Genomic DNA, 20,839 nt, shown 5'->3' with positions numbered 1-20,839 from the left:
TAGGTTTGAGGACGTGACAAGTAATTATCAAAAAGCTCCAATTTATCATGCTATACAGTACTATTTACTTTACAGATATAAGTAAGGTACTTGTATATTTACTCAAGACGCCAAGAGAGGTTTAGTGAAGACAGAAAAGTCTGTGTGTAGTTCAAACTGACTGTTGTTGCGTTGTAGCGATCCATCCGTGTGTGTGGCAATGTACAGGAAATGTATTTAACTTGGTGCTGCATTAGTTTTCCGTTTGTCATCGCATATTATCATTATTAGCAAGCGAGGGACAAGAGTGCCTGTAGTCCACAATTTGTAATTACTTTTAGGATGGAATTCAATTATCGTATTCACTACTAAATTGAATACCAAGTTCATTTTTCAGAAGATGGTCTTGTGGCAGGTCATACATTACCTTCTAGGCTCAGATGTCTAGTGCATAGGTCTAGGACATAAAGCTGGTAATGTTAGGGACGTCAGTAGTTCGGGTTTACCACATTTAAAACATTTTAAAAGTGTACCTTCACATCCCAGAATACAACTCTGCAACTACTCGAAGCATCTACCCAAGAGGTAGATGAGCTACTCACTACTGAGCAGTGAGCACACGGTTCCGCCATGGATTCCCCACTTACGTCAAATTTGCCTATTTTCGTTTTTTTAGTAAAAGTCTTGGAAAGGAATAGCCGCTTCCACACTTCAGTCTACACCAAGGACATTAATATAGCAATGTGCCTTAAATCTAGAAGTGATGGCTGTGTCAACTGTGCTTCTTCATACAGCTTCAGTTGCGCACTCAGTAGTGAGGCAAGTCCTGACTACAATAAATGCTCTAATGAAACGGCTCACAAGACGTAGGAAAGTGTCCCTAAAGATACAATCGCTAGAAATGTGACCCCCAGCTACCAACACTGAATAGATGTAAAATCTCCCCATTTACTACAAAAGTAAAAAGACCGCAAATTTTCCCACGAGAAACGCCCGCCCCAAAGGCGCTATTTCTCTCTGGATAATATGGATAAAATACTATTTATCCATGGGCAATGGTAAAACAAGATTTTTTTGTTTGTAAATAGCTAATTGCTGTTCATATTGATGCATTGCTAAAATATTTATGAACCGGCAGCAGCGTAAGCCGGTTCTAAAGTAACTATTTTAGTATCATCCTAATGATCTAGACTGATTTGCTGTCAAATATAAGAAAAATATGTGGAAACTAGAAACAGATGACTCAGAGAAATCAGAACAAACTTTTTTTCAGATTAAGAGTCGTAAATAAGCGGAACGAACTAGATGAGGAAGTTCTCGAAGCCAATTCGATTCAGTTTTAAATGTAAATGGTAAATGAGTGAAAAAATCACTGTAATGTATAGTACTGACGGTCGAAAGACCGAGCTTAAGAGCAAATACTCGACCCTGCTAAAGAGGCTGTAATTGTCATATAAACGTAAACTATATCTTGTAAGTCAGTGATTTGGCTTTAATAATTAATAAATCGTTTTGACGGGGACAGAAAGCCTGAGTGTGTAATTGCCTAAGTGTAGTTACAGGATGAGAACTAGGCTACGCTCATATAACGCTTTGAAACTACTGACGGTCTTGGCCTCCGCCACCTTCTCACCTAACTTGTTCCAACCGTCTACCACTCTGTGAATGTGAATTTTCTTATATTTCTTCGGCATCTTTGTTTAGTTAGTTTAAATCTATGACCTCTTGTTCTTGAAGTTCCAGTCTCAGGAAATCTTCCCTATCAATTTTATCAATTCCTGTTACTATTTTGTATGTAGTGATCATATCTCCTCTTTTTCTTCTATCTTCTAGCTTTGTCATATTTAATGCCTCTAACCTCTCCTCGAAGCTCTTGCCCTTCAGTTCTGGGAGCCACTTCGTAGCATGTCTTTGCACCTTTTCCAGTTTGCTGATGTGCTGATGTGATATGGGCACCATACAACCGCTGCATATTCAAGCTTTGGTCTAACAAAAGTCGTGAACAATTTCTTTAGAATTTCGCCATCCATGTATTTAAAAGTAATTCTGAAGTTAGAAAGCGTGGCATAGGCTCCTCGCACAACGTTCTTCATGTGGTCCTCAGATGATAGTTTTCTATCTAGAACCACCCCCCTAGATCTCTTTCTTTATGAGAAGTCTTTAAAGATTTTCCACATAATTTATAGGTTGTGTGAGGTCTATGTTCTCCTATTCCACATTCCATAACATGACATTTATTTACATTAAATTCCATTTGCCAAGTGGTGCTCCATATACTTATTTTATCCAGGTCTTCTTGAAGGGCATTACACTCATCTAAGTTACTTATCCTTCCTGTGTGTGTGTACTAACCTAGTTGTGCTTGCGGGGGTTCAGCTTTGGCTCTTTGGTCCCGCCTCTCAACTGTCAATCAACTGGTGTACAGATTCCTGAGCCTACTCGGCTCTATCAAATCTACATTTGAAACTGTATGGATGGAGTATGCCTCCACTACATCACTGCCTAATGCATTCCAACTGTTAACTACTCTGACACTGAAAACGTTTTTTCTAACGTCCCTGTGGTTCATTTGGGTACTCAGTTTCCACCTCTGTCCCCTTGTTCGCGTACCACCCAAGTTAAACAGTTTATCTACCCTGTCAATTCCCGAGGATTTTGTAGGTAGTGATCATGTCTCCCCTCACTCTTCTGTACAAGATCTGGGGAACGCCCCTTGACGAACACCCGTTCTCCAAGACATCACTCCTGAAGCTATTTAAAGAAGTTGCGGGAGTGACACCTAACGACATCAGACAGGAAGGCATTCCGGTGTCATAAGGTACATTTCCTGCAGCCTTTCCTCGTAATTCATGCCTCTTAGTTCTGGGACTAATATAGTGGCATACCTCTGAACTTTTTCCAGCTTTGTTTTGTGCTTGACAAGGTACAGGCTCCATGCTGGGGCCGCATACTCCAGGATTGGTCTTACGTATGTGGTATACAAGATTCTGAATGAATCCTTACACAGGTTCCTGAAGGCTGTTCTGATGTTAGCCAGAACGAAAAGGCAATGTAAAGGATCTGGGTGTACTCATGTCGGAAGACCTTACCTTTAAAGAACACAATAAAGTAGCCGTCACAACTGCAAGAAAAATGACAGGTTGGATAACAAGAACTTTTCACACTAGATATGCTATACCGATGATGATACTTTTAAAACGCTTGTGCTCTCTAGAGTGGAGTACTGCTGCACAATGACAGCCCCTTTCAAAGCTGGAGAAATTGCTGACCTAGAGAGCGTGCAGAGATCCTTTACTGCTAGAATCCACTCAGTAAAACATCTAAATTACTGGGACCGACTAAAGAGCCTAAATCTGTACTCCCTTGAGCGCAGGCGGGAGAGATACATAATAATTTACACGTGGAAAATAATTGAGGGGCTGGTCCCTCCAGCCCCACATGAGACCAGAAGACATGGCAGGATGTGCAGAATACCCCCGTTGAAAAGCAGAGGTGCAACAGGTACTCTGAGAGAGAACTCTATCAACATCAGAGGCTCGAGACTGTTCAACACGCTTCCACTACACATAAGGGGCATAACTGGCAAACCCCTCACAGTGTTCAAGAGAGAACTGGATAAGCACCTCCAAAGGATACCTGATCAACCAGGCTGTGACTCATACGTCAGGCTGCGAGCAGCCGCGTCTAACAGCCTGGTTGATCAGTCCAGCAACCAGGAGGCCTGGTCGACGACCGGGCCGCGGGGACACTAAGCCCCGGAAGCACCTCAAGGTAGCCTGAAGGTAAGGTAGCCTCGTATATGCCGCAGACGTAATTCTTTTTATGTGGGCTTCAGGAGACAGATTTGATGTGATATCAATCCCTAGATCTTTCTCTCTGTCCGTTTCATTAAGTACTTCATCTCCTATTCTGTATCCTGTGTCTGGCATCCTGTTTCCACCGCCTAGTTTCATTACCTTGCATTTACTCGGGTTAAACTTTAGCAGCCATTTGTTGGACCATTCATTCAGTCTGTCTAGGTCGTCCTGTACCCTCCTACTATCATCCTCTGTTTTAATCCTCCTCATAATTTTTGCATCATCAGCAAACATTGAAAGAAACGAGTCTATACCCTCTGGGACATCATTTACATATATCAGAAACAGTATAGGTCCAAGGACTGACCCTTGCGAGACTCCACTTGTGATGTTACGCCAATCTGAGACCTCACCCCTCACAGTGACTCGTTGTCTTCTGTTGCTTAGGTACTCCCTTATCCAATGGAGTACCTTCCCTTTAACTCCAGCCAGCATCTCCAGCTTTTTCACTAGCCTCTTGTGTGGTACTGTATCAAAGGCTTTCTGGCAATCCAAAAATATGCAGTCTGCCTACCCCTCTCTTTTTTGCCTGGTCGTAGAATTCAATTAGCCCTGTGAGGCAGGACTTCCCATCCCTGAACCCATGTTGATGCTGTGTTACAAAGTTCTTTCGCTCCAGATGTTCCACTAGCTTTCTTCTCCATCAGCTTGCATGGTATGCAGGTTAGGGACACTGGCCTGTAGTTCAGTGCCTCCTGTCTATCCCCTTTCTTGTATATCGGAACTACATTAGCTGCTTTCCAAATTTCTGCCAGTTCCCCTGGTGCCAGTGATTTGTTATACACTATGGAGAGCGACAGGCACAGTGCTTCTGCTCCTTCCTTCAGTAACCAAGGGGAGATTCCATCGGTGTGTGTGTGTGTGTAATTACCTAAGTGTAGTTACAGGATGAGAGCTACGCTCGTGGTGTCCCGTCTTCCCAGCACTCTTTGTCATATAACGCTTTGAAACTACTGACGGTCTTGGCCTCCACCACCTTCTCACTTAACTTGTTCCAACCGTCTACCACTCTATTTGCGAAGGTGAATTTTCTTATATTTCTTCGGCATCTGTGTTTAGCTAGTTTAAATCTATGACCTCTTGTTCTTGAAGTTCCAGTCTCAGGAAGTCTTCCCTGTCGATTTTATCAATTCCTGTTACTATTTTGTACGTAGTGATCATATCACCTCTTTTTCTTCTGTCTTCTAGTTTTGGCATATTTAATGCTTCTAACCTCTCCTCGTAGCTCTTGCCCTTCAGTTCTGGGAGCCACTTAGTAGCATGTCTTTGCACCTTTTCCAGTTTGTTGATGTGCTTCTTAAGATATGGGCACCACACAACAGCTGCATATTCTAGCTTTGGCCTAACAAAAGTCATGAACAATTTCTTTAGTATATCGCCATCCATGTATTTAAATGCAATTCTAAAGTTAGAAAGCATAGCATAGGCTCCTTGCACAATATTCTTTATGTGGTCCTCAGGTGATAGTTTTCTATCTAGAACCACTCCTAGATCTCTTTCTTTATCAGAATTCTTTAAAGATTTCTCACATAATATATAGGTTGTGTGGGGTCTATGTTCTCCTATTCCACATTCCATAACATGACATTTATTTACATTAAATTCCATTAGCCAAGTGGTGCTCCATATACTTATTTTGTCCAGGTCTTCTTGAAGGGCATGACAATCATCTAAATTTCTTATCCTTCCTATTATCTTAGCATCATCAGCAAACATGTTCATATAATTCTGTATACCAACTGGTAGATCATTTATGTAGACAATAAACATCACTGGTGCAAGAACTGAACCCTGTGGTACTCCACTTGTGACATTTCTCCATTCCGATACATTGCCTCTGATTACTGCCCTCATTTTTCTATCAGTCAGAAAATTTATCATCCATGTTAGAAGCTTACCTGTCACCCCTCCAATATTTTCCAGTTTCCAGAACAACCTCTTATGTGGAACTCTGTCGAAAGCCTTTTTTAGGTCCAGATAGATGCAGTCAACCCAACCATCTCTTTCCTGTAATATCTCTGTGGCTCGATCATAGAAACTGAGTAAATTCGATACACAGGATCTTCCAGATCGAAAACCATACTGTCTGTCTGATATTATATCATTTCTCTCCAGGTGTTCTGCCCATTTAGTTTTGATTAGCTTTTCCAATACTTTCACTATTACACTTGTCAATGATACAGGTCTATAATTGAGGGGGTCTTCCCTGCTGCCACTTTTGTAGATTGGAACTATGTTAGCCTGTTTCCACACGTCTGCTACGATTCCTGTACACAGGGATGCCTGAAAGATCAGGTGAAGTGGAATGCTGAGCTCAGATGCACATTCTCTCAGAACCCATGGTGAAACGCCATCTGGGCCAGCTGCTTTGTTCTTCCCGAGCTCCTTTAGCATATTTTCCACTTCATCTCTAGACACCTCTATCCGCTCTATGTTGTTCTCTGGAATTCTTATTGTGTCTGGTTCTCTGAAGATTTCATTTTGTACAAACACACTGTGGAACTTTTCATTTAATGTTTCACACATTTCCTTTTCATTTCATTTCGTGTGTGTGTGTGTGTGTGTGTGTGTGTGTGTGTGTGTGTGTGTGTGTGTGTGTGTGTGTGTGTGTGTGTGTGTGTGTGTGTGTGTGTGTGAAATGACCAGTTTCTGCTTGCTGCCTGCCTGAGAGTAGGAGATTATTACCTAAGTCTCCATATTGTCTTATACCTCACAATATTATTATCTCTTTCTAAACTAACTTTTACATAATTATAAAAATGCTAAAAAATCCTTGGAAGTCGCAGTCATAACTACCTATAGATCACAGTACATCCTTCACACTCGTATTCCTTCTAAATAAATGCACACAAGCCTACCCTGATTTGCATATCACACTACATATTAATCACTAACTTTTCGTATGTAAATTATTATAAGAATTTAACATAATGCTGAACCTTCTTAATTTCAAATTAATCAATAAATTTGTATACAGCTTTATCTAATTATTCACTTCAACTCACATATGTACATGACGCTAAATGTGCGCACATCACGTCTCCTTAGTAATGTCTTTGTTTAATCCCCAAAGTATGCAAATTACGTGTGGAAATTAACATGGGAATTAAATTTTAATTTATGGCTATCCTAATCCATATCTCTCACATGTAAAAAATAAATTATGTAATTGTATCATCAAATAAACTATTAATTTTTTGTTAGGAAACCAAGTGGTTTATAATACAAGAAACTACTTCTAAATACCATTGCTCTAATGGTGTGGCGAGACTATTGAAGAACTGAAAAGTACTTACCTGTAGCCATGGTGTCGTTATCGCTTCTAATTTCCTTCTTGAGTTCACACCAAGGCGTATAGGAAAGGTCTAGGCTTGGCACGATATAAGAAGAGCGTGTTTAAGATGACAATGACAATAGACTTGCCCCATCTTTAATAGACCGACGTGGAGGGAACAGGTCCAGTGGGTCGTCAGGGGAAACGTGTCTTCCATTTTAACCTGTCACTCACATCAGGATGTGAGTGACATAATAAAACTCATCTCTGTCAGTCTAAGAGGAGCAGGTTGGAGGTTGTTAACCGCCAGGTAACGAGTATAGTACTGGTGTAGAACGGCGGTAATGTGTTCGTCTCTTGAGACACGACACTAATGGCGCCGCGTCCCTCACACGACTTGCACAATGGTTCTTTTATATTCATTACAAATTTGCATATTTAATACCTTGAAAAGATATATAAGGAATTTACAGTACTTTTTAAAGTAAATTGAAATAGAACAATATAATGACCACTTAACATTTACAAGTAAAACAAACGAAAATGTAAAATTATCTATGGCTTCAAACTTCAGTTTCGACACATCATTGGGTTCGTGTCTTGTAAACCTCCTTGGATTCATTTAAGAATAAACCCTAATTAATTTTAATTATTTTTGTAATATCAATTTTAGATGTCTGTGGCACTATCGACGCTACTGTGCCCAGGTGACACATTATAATTAATGTTTTGCATATAATTGGATACTAACATAGTGGCACTCGACACACTTCAAGTGTTAATAATGTAATGATATATCTGTGAAGGGAAGACCCACATTACTACAGATAATTGTTAAAAAAGTGCACTTTTCTCTCTCAACAACCTCGAATGTGACAATTATAAGTGACGCAAACAAATTATTATTTGTATCATCATAATTCACAATGACGATGAAACAATATATGAGAAGTAGATGTTGCGATCTAGAGTTGACTTCACGTTTTCTGGTATCCTTGGTTCTCCCATAACAATAACAATGATTATGTTATAATCATCGAACTTTCCAAAATAACGATGTATCAAATAGGTCAACAAATCAATAAATATGAAAGATGAGGCCAATCGTCCTGGAAGCGTGGCAACTGTGGCTGGTGGCCTGTAGGAGCCGCGTAAGTCAATGACACCATCAGGAGAAGCCTCACAGCTGCTCGATGTGTGACCCAAGCCGTCTCCTCAGACCAGATGAGCTCTGAGTGAAGTGTCTAAAACCAGAGAAAAGTAGGAGAAACTTTATGCCACTGTAACTCTTTTTAAAACAAATCTAACCTAGAGAAAATAACAGATACCATTATTTTATATATGGTGTGCATCTGTGACGTCATAACTTCACTACCCGTACGAGTTTTCGACCCTGCTAGATAATGGTGGACTGAGACCTTTCAACGTTGTTCAAATTCGTAGCAGCACAACAAATAATACCAGAATATTAGTATACCGACCAGAGCGTGCAAATATATTGACGTTTCCTTGAGGTAATGAGTATCGGCCACAATGTGAGGTGGCTTCGTACGCCTTGGATAAAGCCAGTATTGAAGGATGTCAGTTGGTGAGAAGTCTGGTTTACAGCGCACAAGCATGATGCTTCTGCATGTATTGGGTACCCTTTAAACAACCGCATGTATCGTGAATATTGAAAACGTCTCTTACATGCATTGAGAATCCCTTTAAACAACTACATGTACAATATCAGGAACCCTTTAAATGAATGCATGTATTGGAAGCCCCTTAAACAACTACTTGTACAATATTGGGGACACTGCAAACATCTGCATGTACAGTTCTGGGAGCCTTGTGAACAACTGCATGTATTGGAAACCCCTTTTAATAAGACCAGCATGTAGATTTCCTAGAACAATACAAAGTTTAGTTAAATACGTTTGCACTCCAGCGAGATGATCCAGATGGACAGTCTTATCTGCAAGAGATGAATGAAAAATATACACAGGCAACAATTTCCTCAGTTCAATCCTTGCCGCTGGTGAACTAACAATTTAATTGTTATCCTCGTGAATTTGATCTTAAAATATATATCATTGCCAAGCACGTAATCCACACGTAGAGTAGACCCCATGTATACAATGGGGGATTCCACACTTTGGAAAGTACCTGCACCTTGTCACGACATATATATATAAAAAAAAAACTTTTTATAAATTACAGACCTCGAAAATGAAACCAACAGCAGTTGACCAAGTCCCAGGTATATACTTGCTTCTAGGTGTTTGCTCTAAGAAGCTATGAGTTGACTGTACTGTGCAAATGAGGCATAACAATGTCTTTTTCGTTCTCTCTTTGTCCCTACTTACTCATGTATCGGATGCCCTTTAGGAGTATGCTTTTTTCCGTTGTCAGAGACAAAACCTGTCAGGTTCGTCGAGGTGCCCATAGGTCACTGACACTTCCCACAACAGGTGCTTGTCTAACATGTACTGTACACATTTACTGCAAAGTGAAAAACCCCATCAGATGCAAGGAACTGTACTGTACACGACTGTCTCGTCTCGCATGAGGCCATTCTATTGCTGGCCTCCACTATTAAACATTTTTTTGTTCTGGCTATTGTCCTCATCACATACAAAATACTGTACTTAGGGCATTTGATGGGGCAGAAAATTGAATACTTAAAATGAAAGAGGTGGCGAGTATGCTGAGTGTTAGGAAGAGCTGCTTTAGAGTCAGAGAAGTCAATAAACTGAATGAACTAGGAAGTGAAATGTAGGTAGATCTCATACACTAAATCAGGTGTAGATGACAAAACCCCAAGTTCGGTCACCTGCACTTGAGTGAACGGTGAGACCCCAAGAGCTAAAGCATTTTTTAAATACATACTAAAGTATATTACAGTATTTGCTTCGGTTCAAGAAGTCAGAAAAATATGCTTGTACCACAAGAGGCATTAGCCAAAATTAGCAGAAAAGGAAACGTCATCAGAGGTTGGTGTCCAAATTACACGGAATGAAATGTATTGTTTATATTATTACATTCATTGGATGTGATGCCAAGTAATCAAAGACAATTGGATGTGACAAATCCATCCCCTCTTATTGAAATTTTCCTCTTCCTCCTGTTTTAGATAGTTTTGATTTCATTCTTCTGTTAAGCAAAGTTCCTCTTAAATTCATTTGTACCAGTGGAGTTTTTTGAAAAATACATAAGTTACCTTTAACCATTCCACTTTGACAACTACCAGTGAATGAATTCAACACTGACGTGTATCTAGCTTCCATCCATCACCCCATGTTCAGTATGTTCATTGTGTTGCTGTATTCAAAAGACCAGAACTAGTTTTTTTTTTTACCTGGATATTTTCATATTATATTAAGTAATTATCAATAGAACAACCCATCCTCCGAATTGACAGTACGATTTAATACTAAGTGTAATAAGTACACTTTCGTACTGTCATAACCAGTGCATAATTGTACTTATGGGGCTGTTATATTTACCCAACTCCCTCCCCCGATTTAATTCTCCTCGTTTTCTGTTAAGACACTCAGAATTTTAGGATGCAGTTTTCAATTTCAATTAGCAATACACAAGTTTTAAATATCAGGAATTTCTTTTTCAGGTTTATTAAACAATATAGATTTTATACAAAATTTTTAAATATCCTTAGTTACTTTACAATTTATTGATATATTTTAGTTTTGTTTTATTAGTTTTATAAAACTGTAATATCAATATAGCTATAGGTTAAGTACTAATTGTAATTAAGAAGCAATAAAATTATTATCTTCAAAAACTATGACGGTTAGGTGAGGTTGTGGTTTTCTATTCAGTTTTTCAGGTAAACTCAAATATTTACAATATATTTGACAGTACGATTTAATACTAAGTGAAAATAAGTACAATTTCTAACTATTATGATTAGTACATAATTGCACTTATTTGTCTCCTTACATTTACCACCCCATTTTTGGAGGACGGGCTGAATAGAAAGCACTAAGCCAAGGTGACTATATAGCTGTTATAGAATAATAAATTGTTCCTAGACACTGAGGATATCAATAAAACTTACCGAGGATTTTATATTCAACAAATTAAGCAGAAAATGCAAAATGCCTCAATGAAGTAATTATCAACAAGCAGCACAAAGCTATATTTATCTAGCACAGAATGGTAAACGAAATTCCTAGATATTATTCAAAATGCCAAAATCAATAAGTCTGACAATGTCATAGGAGTGAAATTCACTTATGTTAAGAGACAAAAGACAAATGTGGGAATTAAATTTAATATTGTCTCCAATTGTGGGTAGTTTGACCTATACATCAAGCTCTTTATAAAGCCCTTGCACTCTAAAAACTTCATTGTAATTATTAATAGGAGCAAAACTAAAAACTTCATTGTAATTATTGATAGGAGCCAAGCCTATCTCCAGAAAAGCCAACTCTCAATACCACACACAGAAATCACAATAGCGTAATGCATCAATGAACAAATCCACAAGGGCCGTGATGAAGATTCGAACCTAAAGTCAGTTGAATTTCTGGTTGCACTTCGTATATCATGTCGTAGCTCAGTCAATTAAGGGAGCATCTGGGATGCTCTCGGACGCAGATTCAAATCCTCGTCACGGCCCTTGTGGATTCGTTCTCAATACCATTTTGCTAACCCACTGTTAACAACTTGCTCTTCAAAACTGATCTTTTCATGTTTAACTTTCTCAATCCTCATATGTATTATGTATTCCTCTTATTAACTACTTTGTTTACCACAGAGAAAAACTTGTATAACTTTTCAAATGTTTTATTGTTTTGACAGCAATAATGTAAATACTGCACACACACACTAATATAGATATGTGTTAAAATTTGGCTTTGGCATCTGCGCCCCACTCGACACAAGGAGCCTGTAGACCAGATCAAGGTACCTCTCTGGAGATTCCCAAATAAAGCTTTCACCTAAAATTTACAAAATATACTTTTTGTAATGAATTACCTTATCCTGCAATGTCAAAAATATACAGCAACTAGCAAAGCAATTGGTACATTCTTGCATGGCTGACGATATTTAATTCAGTTTTTATCTGTGAAGATAAATTTAAAATATTCAAGAAAACAATCTTTTAACATCGCAGCATTGATGTAAAAAATTTTGAGCAACAACTTCACATCACAAAATGCATATTATGTTTAATGTCAAACTTCAATTACAGTTTTCATCAAATTTAAACAAAGTATATATATAACACCCAATTATATATTTTAACCCTTTATATATATGATAAATATGAATATGTAGCACTAATCTCACTGCAAATTTATAATTAGTCTGCAGTAGCTCTAAAAACTTTACCTTACACACTGATTATTCCTATGACGATAGTTTTTCCATCATACCTCTCACAATATATCCATAATTAGCTTTTTGACAAAAAGTTTACCATACCTGCATGCAGTGTAAAAAAAGAATTTATAAAGATCATACAAGTATTAAGAAATTCCAACTAAACGCATGAAATCAAAACTGTACTCCGATGAAAAAACTAAGGAATATTTCAGTTCATATTATGAAAACACAAAAGAAAAGTTTCAATGCTGTATGGATAACATTACTGAAGCTGTCATAACTTATTATCACTGTTACTTAAATAAAATATATATTTGTCATATGATAATTTTTTCCACAACTGAGAGCACCATTAATAAAAACTTTTCAATAACCAGCTGTTTATTCCAGCCTGAGCCACTGACAGTACAGACTCTGGTAACCGTGGAGGAGTCAGAGCTTCAAGTTTTCTTTTAACTGGACTACTATCCGAAGAGCAACTCAACCATTGTGCTTTATTAAAAACTTCTGACTCTTCCATTTTATTGTCTCTTATGTGTTGATTGCTACTTTGTTTCTTCGACAACAGCCACGACTGCACATCTTGCGTATGACTCACCTTACTTGTATCTGTGGTGGGTGGATTTCCTGAAGTTGAGCTTCTATCCCAAGCTTCAGTGCTTGAGTCAATGCTTACTTTCTTCAGTGCTTCAGACAAGGCTTCTGTTGTGATTCTACTTTCCTTTTCATCCATGCCATTTTCTATATCCTTTTCATCTTTTTCATTTGACATTTTATCTTTCTGACTCTTGAACTTTCTTAGAAGCCAAATATTGGAATGAGTGGCAAGTTTAATTCGTGGTGTTTGGTTGGTTGGTGTACTTTGCCCTAGTCTAAGCCAATTGCCCCCTGGAGCTTCATACATAGCACGCTTAATAGGCACTGGCACAACAGAGTTGGCACTTTGCTTCTGTAATAGCCATAAATCATTTTCAGAAGCAAGTACGTTTGTCATATAAGCAAGTACGGAACTACAGGCAGTGCGTTCTGACTCTGACCGTGTCCTCTTGCGACCTGTCTTCATTCTGTAATTAATAGATTGCTGAATCTTCTCCACTGCAGTTTCCTTGCACTTACTCTGACATAAACAATCATTAAAAGAACCACAGGTCTCATTAGCTCTGCACACAGATGCAATATTAATATGTTGCAGAAGATGATCATCAGAATGAGTGCTCTTGTTACTAAGCCACCGAGATTTGTCACCAACATGCATATGAATGTTCTCTAACTCGTACATTCCAGAGCCTGGTGTACTGCAGATATCCTGTTAAAGAAAAAAATATTTGTTAACATGTATAATAATACTAGAGCGTCTTACTGATGCATAGTGGCATCAAGATAAAGCATCATCACTGTTAAACCTACCAAAGTCCAAGTGTATGGTGAATGACATTATCAAGAATTACACACAAAACATAACCACAATTCTTAATTTAGGAATAAGTGCAGCCTAAATGTGCAAATGTTCATAAAACAGAGGTTATTATGGCTGCAAAATTTTATTCAGTTAATAGTACTTTGAATAGGAAAAAATTGCATGCACACAAGGAGACCTGATCGGGGACCGGACCGCGGGGACCTTGAGCCTTGAAATCATTGCAACACACACACACACACACACACAGTATCAATAAAAGTAAAGGGTGGGAGGTGGCGAGGTCATGGGGCTGATAAGAGCCTCCTGGAAAAACTACCATGGCCACCCATGGGCCATGGTAGGGGGCCTCGTAGCCTGGTGGATAGCGCGCAGGACTCTTAATTCTGTGGCGCGGGTTCGATTCCCGCACGAGGCAGAAACAAATGGGCAAAGTTTCTTTCACCCTGAATGCCCCTGTTACCTAGCAGTAAATAGGTACCTGGGAGTTAGTCAGCTGTCACGGGCTGCTTCCTGGGGGTGGAGGCCTGGTCGAGGACCGGGCCGCGGGGACACTAAAGCCCCGAAATCATCTCAAGATAACCCCCAAATGGGAAGATTCCAAAGTGCCAAGACTAAATATACAAAATTTGTAAAAATACATAATTCCTTATAAAATAGCTACATGATTAGGAGTATTACTCATTACAGATCCAGTAGTGCTGGTAGATTCTTTCCTGTTTACCTCACTTGCTTAGTCATGTGTTGCTTCAAGAAATGCTTGCCTTTTACCATTTACACAAACTTTCCTCTAATGTTTCTTCACTGAACACCATTCCTTCCCTACATACTATCCCAAATCCTTGGCTTCATCCCTTTCAAATGATATATAGTCAAAATGGCTTCCTGCTTTATCCTGGTATTTACCTTAACCTTACCTCCATAGTTCCCTATCAATTTCAGTGTGAAAGCTGAACATTAGGGGCTTGGCACTTACACCCCCAATCATTTTGGCTGCCTTAATATATATGAACTTCAGGCAGTTTTCAGTACTTCCTCATATTCTTCCTTAGACCTTTAACTCTTCTCCTGTTGCCATTATTATTAATTAGTCCTCTGGGGTGTTTTAAAATAATAATTCATTGATGAAGGACAGGCATCCTGTGTATATATGTTAAGCTTATATCGAGATCCGCCACAAGGTTGAACTACTGACCCTTCCCAGGATGCAACCACACAAGCTGACTAACTCCTGTGGGCCTATTTATTGCTAGGTGAACAAGAGGCATTCGGTAATAGGATACGTGCTCGACTATTTCTGTCCCTCACAGGATTCAAACCCAGGATTTCAGATCGTGTTGAGAATGAACCCAAGTGAACTACCAGGAAACGTTAAATAATTAGACATTTCCCCAAGCAACCAAGGTAGATGTAGGAACAGAGCCACCACTCTTAGACATGTGCCCCCCCCCTCCCCTCTCACCTACTCCTGGAAAACACTTGGCACGATTATATTCTCAATACATTAATTGGCTCTCATCTCTTATGGTAATTATTTGTGGCTGTGCCCATTATTGTAGCACTAGAATCTTTATTGAAATCTCTTCTGTACATAACTCCCATGCTACTTGTTGTACACTAAGGGTTTGAGAGACCAAGCGAGGTAGACTGAGAAAGGGAGGGAGTAGATTACCACGACTATTCATCAGATTTTGCGAAGGGCCCCTGAGGCCAACACCAATTTCTCCCAAAGAAACTATAAAATATTGAGATCACATCTACACCTATTTGGGTTATGTTGATGAAAATTTACATACTGTTATAATGATTAAAAAATATACACAATCCCAAATCTGAATCAAATACAGTATCTTTAAACTGCCCACGTGATAAACATAAATAACTCACATTAGTTCCTAGGATATAATTTTGAACAGACTGTGATAATCCATGAGTATCATGGCATATACTAAATTTTTTCTTAAAGATCAGGAAGTTTAACCATTTTCTCGATTTCATATATTTGTATACCCATACAGTATATGGAATTATAGATTTTTTGTATTTTTTTAATAATAGTAACCATTAGTAAAAGTTTTCTTTTACTCAACAGCATGCATCATTTTTGTTGTTTTTCATAACTTACCTTTTCCGTATCACAACGGCTGGGAACTATTTCAATGCTTGAACTCTCCGTGGAGTGAACAGGACTGTTCATAGCCAACATATCAAAGCTGCCAACAGTGCTACGTGTGGTGGCAACATCATCCTCCTGTGCACCAGCAAGTTGAAGGCCGCTCAGCCAAGAGGTAATATCACAAGTCTTGGGCCCGGCTCCAATACTAGAAATCTGTGTCAGAAAAAGCCAGATTTTACAATAAATTATAATTATTATTACTATATGACTTTACATTAGTTAAAAAGGACTTAGCTGACAAAAATCTCACTCCAAGTCACTTAACACTTTCGCGCTTAGGATTATCCATGAGTCGTCACCGTATTTTATGCGTCACCGCATAACAGACAACGCCTGTAGTCCATCGAAAAAATATTTGTATAAAATCCATTTATTATCCGATCAACTTGGGAATAGTATACAAATGTTTGCCATGAAATTTACGTTTTCTCTAATAGCCGAACAGCTTATAAAAGAAAACGGTGTGGCAGTGAATCATCGTGGTAAAACAATTGTATTATTGACACGACGAGTGTAATCGACGTAGTTTTTATATATGTTGCCGGTCGAACGCATCCTTATGTGACCTTTAATACTTATGTTCTTATAGAACATTCTATTGCGAGCACATTGGTACAAAAATGAAATACATACATCGACAAATAATGTCAGGACAGTGAATTGAATATACACTTTTCAAAGCGAGTTTCGCCGATATGCTGCCGCGGGTAACACTTCGGCCACTTCCCACATTGTTTTGGGTGGGCTACGACATTAAATCTATATTTATATGCATATGTCCGTGTAGAGAATTTTATTGCGATTCCAATGATACCACAATTAGCGATGTAGGACAACTGTAGGCTTCGCAACCATTAAGAGAGTGGAAACATTTTGTTGCTGTTTGGCGCTCTTGGCGAGTGGTCTGAATAGTTTTTTATTTGGTGTTGATAGTCCTTATGCTTGGGCGGCATTTTATAGGTATGCTCTTATAGACAATTTCATTGCGAACACAGTGATACCAAATTTAAATACGTGCGCCTTCAATTAATGTCAGGACAGTAAAAAGAGTGTACACTTTTTCGGTCTTACCGCATAGGCGCGCGGAGCGCCGAAAGCATCTAGGGTATTATTTTTTGTTGAGCGCCGAGAGTGCGAAAGTGTTAAGACTTTTACAGAGCACAATTTAACAGACTGTGGAAGATACATTAAAAATATCATCCAATGTTTCATCATTCATACTACAGCATAGCACAGAGAAAAAATATAAAAAATATCCACACCACTGATAGCAGTACCCACAATTATTAACATGAATAATACTAACCTTGGAGGATGGCATTGCACCTGAATCTTGATCTTTCTGCCGAGCAAGCCAATTTTGATTTGCTAAACGTGGAAACTGAACAGTGATTCGCACAGGAGAGTCTGGTCCAGATGCTGCACCAGCAACACTCTTGTGCAACACATCATGCTCATCGTCCTCGTACTCTTCAACTCTGAACATATAAATTAAAAATTATAATAACTTGACATATAAACCTGTAAGGCACAATGCTAAAATTTTAAAGACTCTGCTGGAAATTTGTTATTTCCAGCAGCCCGAGTAAAGCCTTTACTACTGCACCGATTATTGGAATCCAGTAACATGAGGCAAACTTAATTTTGAAAATCTTCAGAACATATTTAGGAACTTAAATGAGTGTTGTGCAAGTAATTATCAAAGTTTGAAACACGCAGTTAGGTAAACTAGTTATGTTTGATCCGCTACTTTAGTTATCAAGCTGCAGTATTTAAGACATTGCCAATTGTTCAGTAAATTAACAGTACTATAGAAGGTAGCATCCCAGAATGCCCAAGGCATTTAATTTAAAAGTAGTGAAAAGCAAAATTAACTAATATGACACCAAGTGGAACTCACTTTGCTGGTATTACTGGAGATGGGTGGTGGGTGATAGTATCTGGCAGCTGAACACGACCAAATTTTGAAACTGCAGAGCTAAGTGCAGCTTCATCCAACTGAACTGACACACAGTCCACAGGTACAACGTCATTCAAGCTGCAATATTCACACAAAAGTTATATAAATATATACATAACATACACATGCTATTAATCATGTTTAACTCATGGAGTAGAGAACCATCAGCTGAAGAAAAACGGAAGATAAAACATAATAAAAAATCTATTGCACTTCAAACTCGTCCCTTCCTTCCTTGCATTCACTACTTTTCCACCTACCCTCATATCCACTAATGCATTTTTTTAGTTAATCATGATCCATTTAATAAAACATTAAAGCATTTTTGTATGTTCTTCTAAATCTTCAATTTTATCAACATTTTGCTTCACGTGCAATACTGTATTTCCATTACATTTTCATCTCTTCCAATCTACTTTCCAAATATCACATTCTACATCTCGACCTATATACAAGGAGAGGAACAATCCCTTTCTATGCTGCCCCTTGCTACATTTCTTCCTATCATCCTTCTTATAATCAGGGTTTTCACTGCACCAGCCATTTTCCTTCTGGGTAAGGAAAAAGAAGCACCTACACTCACCTTCAACTCTATAAATTCCTTTTGTCCCTTGCACATACCAGGTACGCATGTAACACCATAAAGGTTTTTTTAATTTTATTTTACATATAACATGAGTCAGCCAGACATGATATTTGAAGGTGCCAGATTGTCTAGCCTTAGCAATTAACACTTTGCCTTTGGGTCAGGTCGTGTGAATTGACCTTGCTTTCTGCTAAGCTGATAATTGCAGACAGTTGGTAGTCTCTTTCCATCAAACAAGCCGCTGTTAAGGCATGGTAGGTAGAGAGCCTGAGGCTATTTTACTGGTAGGCAGAGCTTAACTCCCAGATTTCCCATAAATTCCCATGGAACTGTACATTCAGGATATCAGAGACAGAAGATTGAAGATCGAGCAGGAGCGAGTTAGATCGCTGCTCAAGAGGCTGCAGCCGCCAGACTGGCCTCCCCAGGCTAGAAGGGGGGACTGTCTCAACTTGAGGTGTTGTGTGACTTGCCTAGTATATTAATCTTGACATAGTGAACAAAGTTTAACTGTTTGAATTATGACATCCATATGAGTGAAGATCACGTGTTAAATATTTAATAGATTAACTTATGCTTTTGAATTGTCTTTAATTTTGTTCCGTAAAACTTCTTATCTTGAAAGCTAGAGTGGAGGGCCCTCTGAGCTTACTGACTTAAAAGATTCCTGCATTTACAAGTACATGATTCCAGTCGATACATGCTGACATTTGATAACAGCTTAAAGTACAGACAAGTTCCATTCCTTGTCTTGTATGTAAAGAACTTGAATGGATGGTGGCAGCAACTTTCATCTTTCAACCTTTCTACTATTCTAGCACTCTTACTTTCCACTCTTCTAATCTTTTCCTTAATCTCACTTCCTCCCTCTCATTCTAAACTTTCCTTTTTACCTGACCACTCCTTACTCCTCCCTTCTTCCGCACACCCCTTTACCTCCATCACCCCGTACCAACACCTCATTTTTCATCCGATTCTTTTTACTTCATTTCCAATACATTACACGCAAGTTGATTGACCACTTCTAGTTTTCACTAGATAACATATGCCCTGCACACTATTTCCTTCTCTCCTCTACCATAGTAGTACTTTTGCTCACATTCACTTAAAAAGTGTCCTCACACCAATATTAAAACATATCTATTATACTAATATAATAATTAAAATCTTGACAACTAATGCATGATGTAATAACATTCAATGGAAACTAAAATAATCACAGCAATGTAAAATGTAGTAGCATCCCCATACTTTCATGTCTTAAGACTGGTACACTTCAGTTGGTGCTCTTAAGCAATTTTACTACTGTAATAAATATGGTAGTTTTTATATTTTAATCTATTTTTCAATAAAAATTTTGGGGGGGGGGGGGGGGGGCACGGGAAAAGTGGACATGAAAATTTTAGTAAACTCTCAAATGGTCCAATTTAAAATCTAATAAAGACATTCCATCAGATCGTTACCAGCAATCTCTTTACATACATTACTTCAACTTACCAATCCATATCATCAACCTTAATCTTTGCAAAGGTGCTAGTGTCATCCTCAGTACACCGCAGAAGGAGGTCACGAGTAGCCAGGAGCACTCCTTCACCTTGCATTAACCCAGCTTGCTGAGTTCCCAGTAAGCAAGTCTGATGGGCTGTGACAACCTGAAGGATTAAATTTCAATGTAAGATTACAAATTATAAATACAAGTTCTTATTTAATCTTGTCCTATTATCCATTGATCAACAACCAGTGAAACAAAGTCAATGGCACAGTGACATTAGGATTATTAAACCTGACTGTTCCTTCTCATATATAATATTTTTGTATTATATATTAATTTCTCTGTATTGCAGGGGTGGACAAACTCAAGACCTTGGAAACTGGAAATACAGTACTACAAATCATCTTGGTACATTATTATTTGGTGGCGACAGCCTAAATCACATCTCCTGCTACCACCCACCCCACTTCTCAAGACACAAATTTCACTATAATTATCCCATTTATTCTACTTTCTACATAACTTACATAAGCTATGTTATCTAAGTATCATAACATGCTGTTTAAAGATTAAAACCCATTATATTTAAAATTATGCATACTGGCTTCAATTTACAAGCTTCAACTTTGCTTTTCTTTTTTTAGAATCCAGTTCTTATAACAAATGTGCCAAATACTACTACACGCTTCTTGGGCGCACAAGCAAGTGAACACAAGTGGCTGTACTGTGGATACCCATTGTGTCAACACCTGCATCAGAGGAGC

At 38.5% G+C, this 20,839-nt stretch overlaps 2 protein-coding genes across 8 annotated transcripts in view; both read right to left on the bottom strand.

Moving 5' to 3' along the window:
* Window positions 1-7,500, bottom strand: part of LOC123747089 (AT-rich interactive domain-containing protein 3A) — a 455,735-nt gene extending 448,235 nt beyond the window's left edge. The window contains exon 1 of the mRNA XM_069321604.1: window positions 7,133-7,500. The gene's annotated coding sequence lies outside the window, so the exon portion shown is untranslated. The remainder of the gene's footprint in view (window positions 1-7,132) is intronic.
* Window positions 7,501-11,880: 4,380 nt separating this feature from the next.
* Window positions 11,881-20,839, bottom strand: part of LOC123747107 (nuclear receptor coactivator 4) — a 28,897-nt gene continuing 19,938 nt past the window's right edge. For all 7 annotated transcript variants that reach the window (XM_045729144.2, XM_069321596.1, XM_069321597.1 and 4 more), the window contains 5 exons: window positions 20,081-20,235; window positions 17,938-18,075; window positions 17,344-17,515; window positions 15,987-16,190; window positions 11,881-13,750 (listed from right to left, as the gene is read on the bottom strand). In XM_045729144.2, the coding sequence (XP_045585100.2) occupies window positions 12,797-13,750; window positions 15,987-16,190; window positions 17,344-17,515; window positions 17,938-18,075; window positions 20,081-20,235 (1,623 nt within the window). In that variant the 3' untranslated portion in view covers window positions 11,881-12,796. The remainder of the gene's footprint in view (window positions 13,751-15,986; window positions 16,191-17,343; window positions 17,516-17,937; window positions 18,076-20,080; window positions 20,236-20,839) is intronic.

This window comes from Procambarus clarkii, chromosome 10 (assembly GCF_040958095.1).
Source record: "Procambarus clarkii isolate CNS0578487 chromosome 10, FALCON_Pclarkii_2.0, whole genome shotgun sequence".
NCBI classification, from domain to species: Eukaryota; Metazoa; Arthropoda; class Malacostraca; order Decapoda; family Cambaridae; genus Procambarus; species Procambarus clarkii.
Note: the sequence above shows the minus strand (reverse complement) of the source record. Positions and strands in the feature narration are given on the sequence as shown.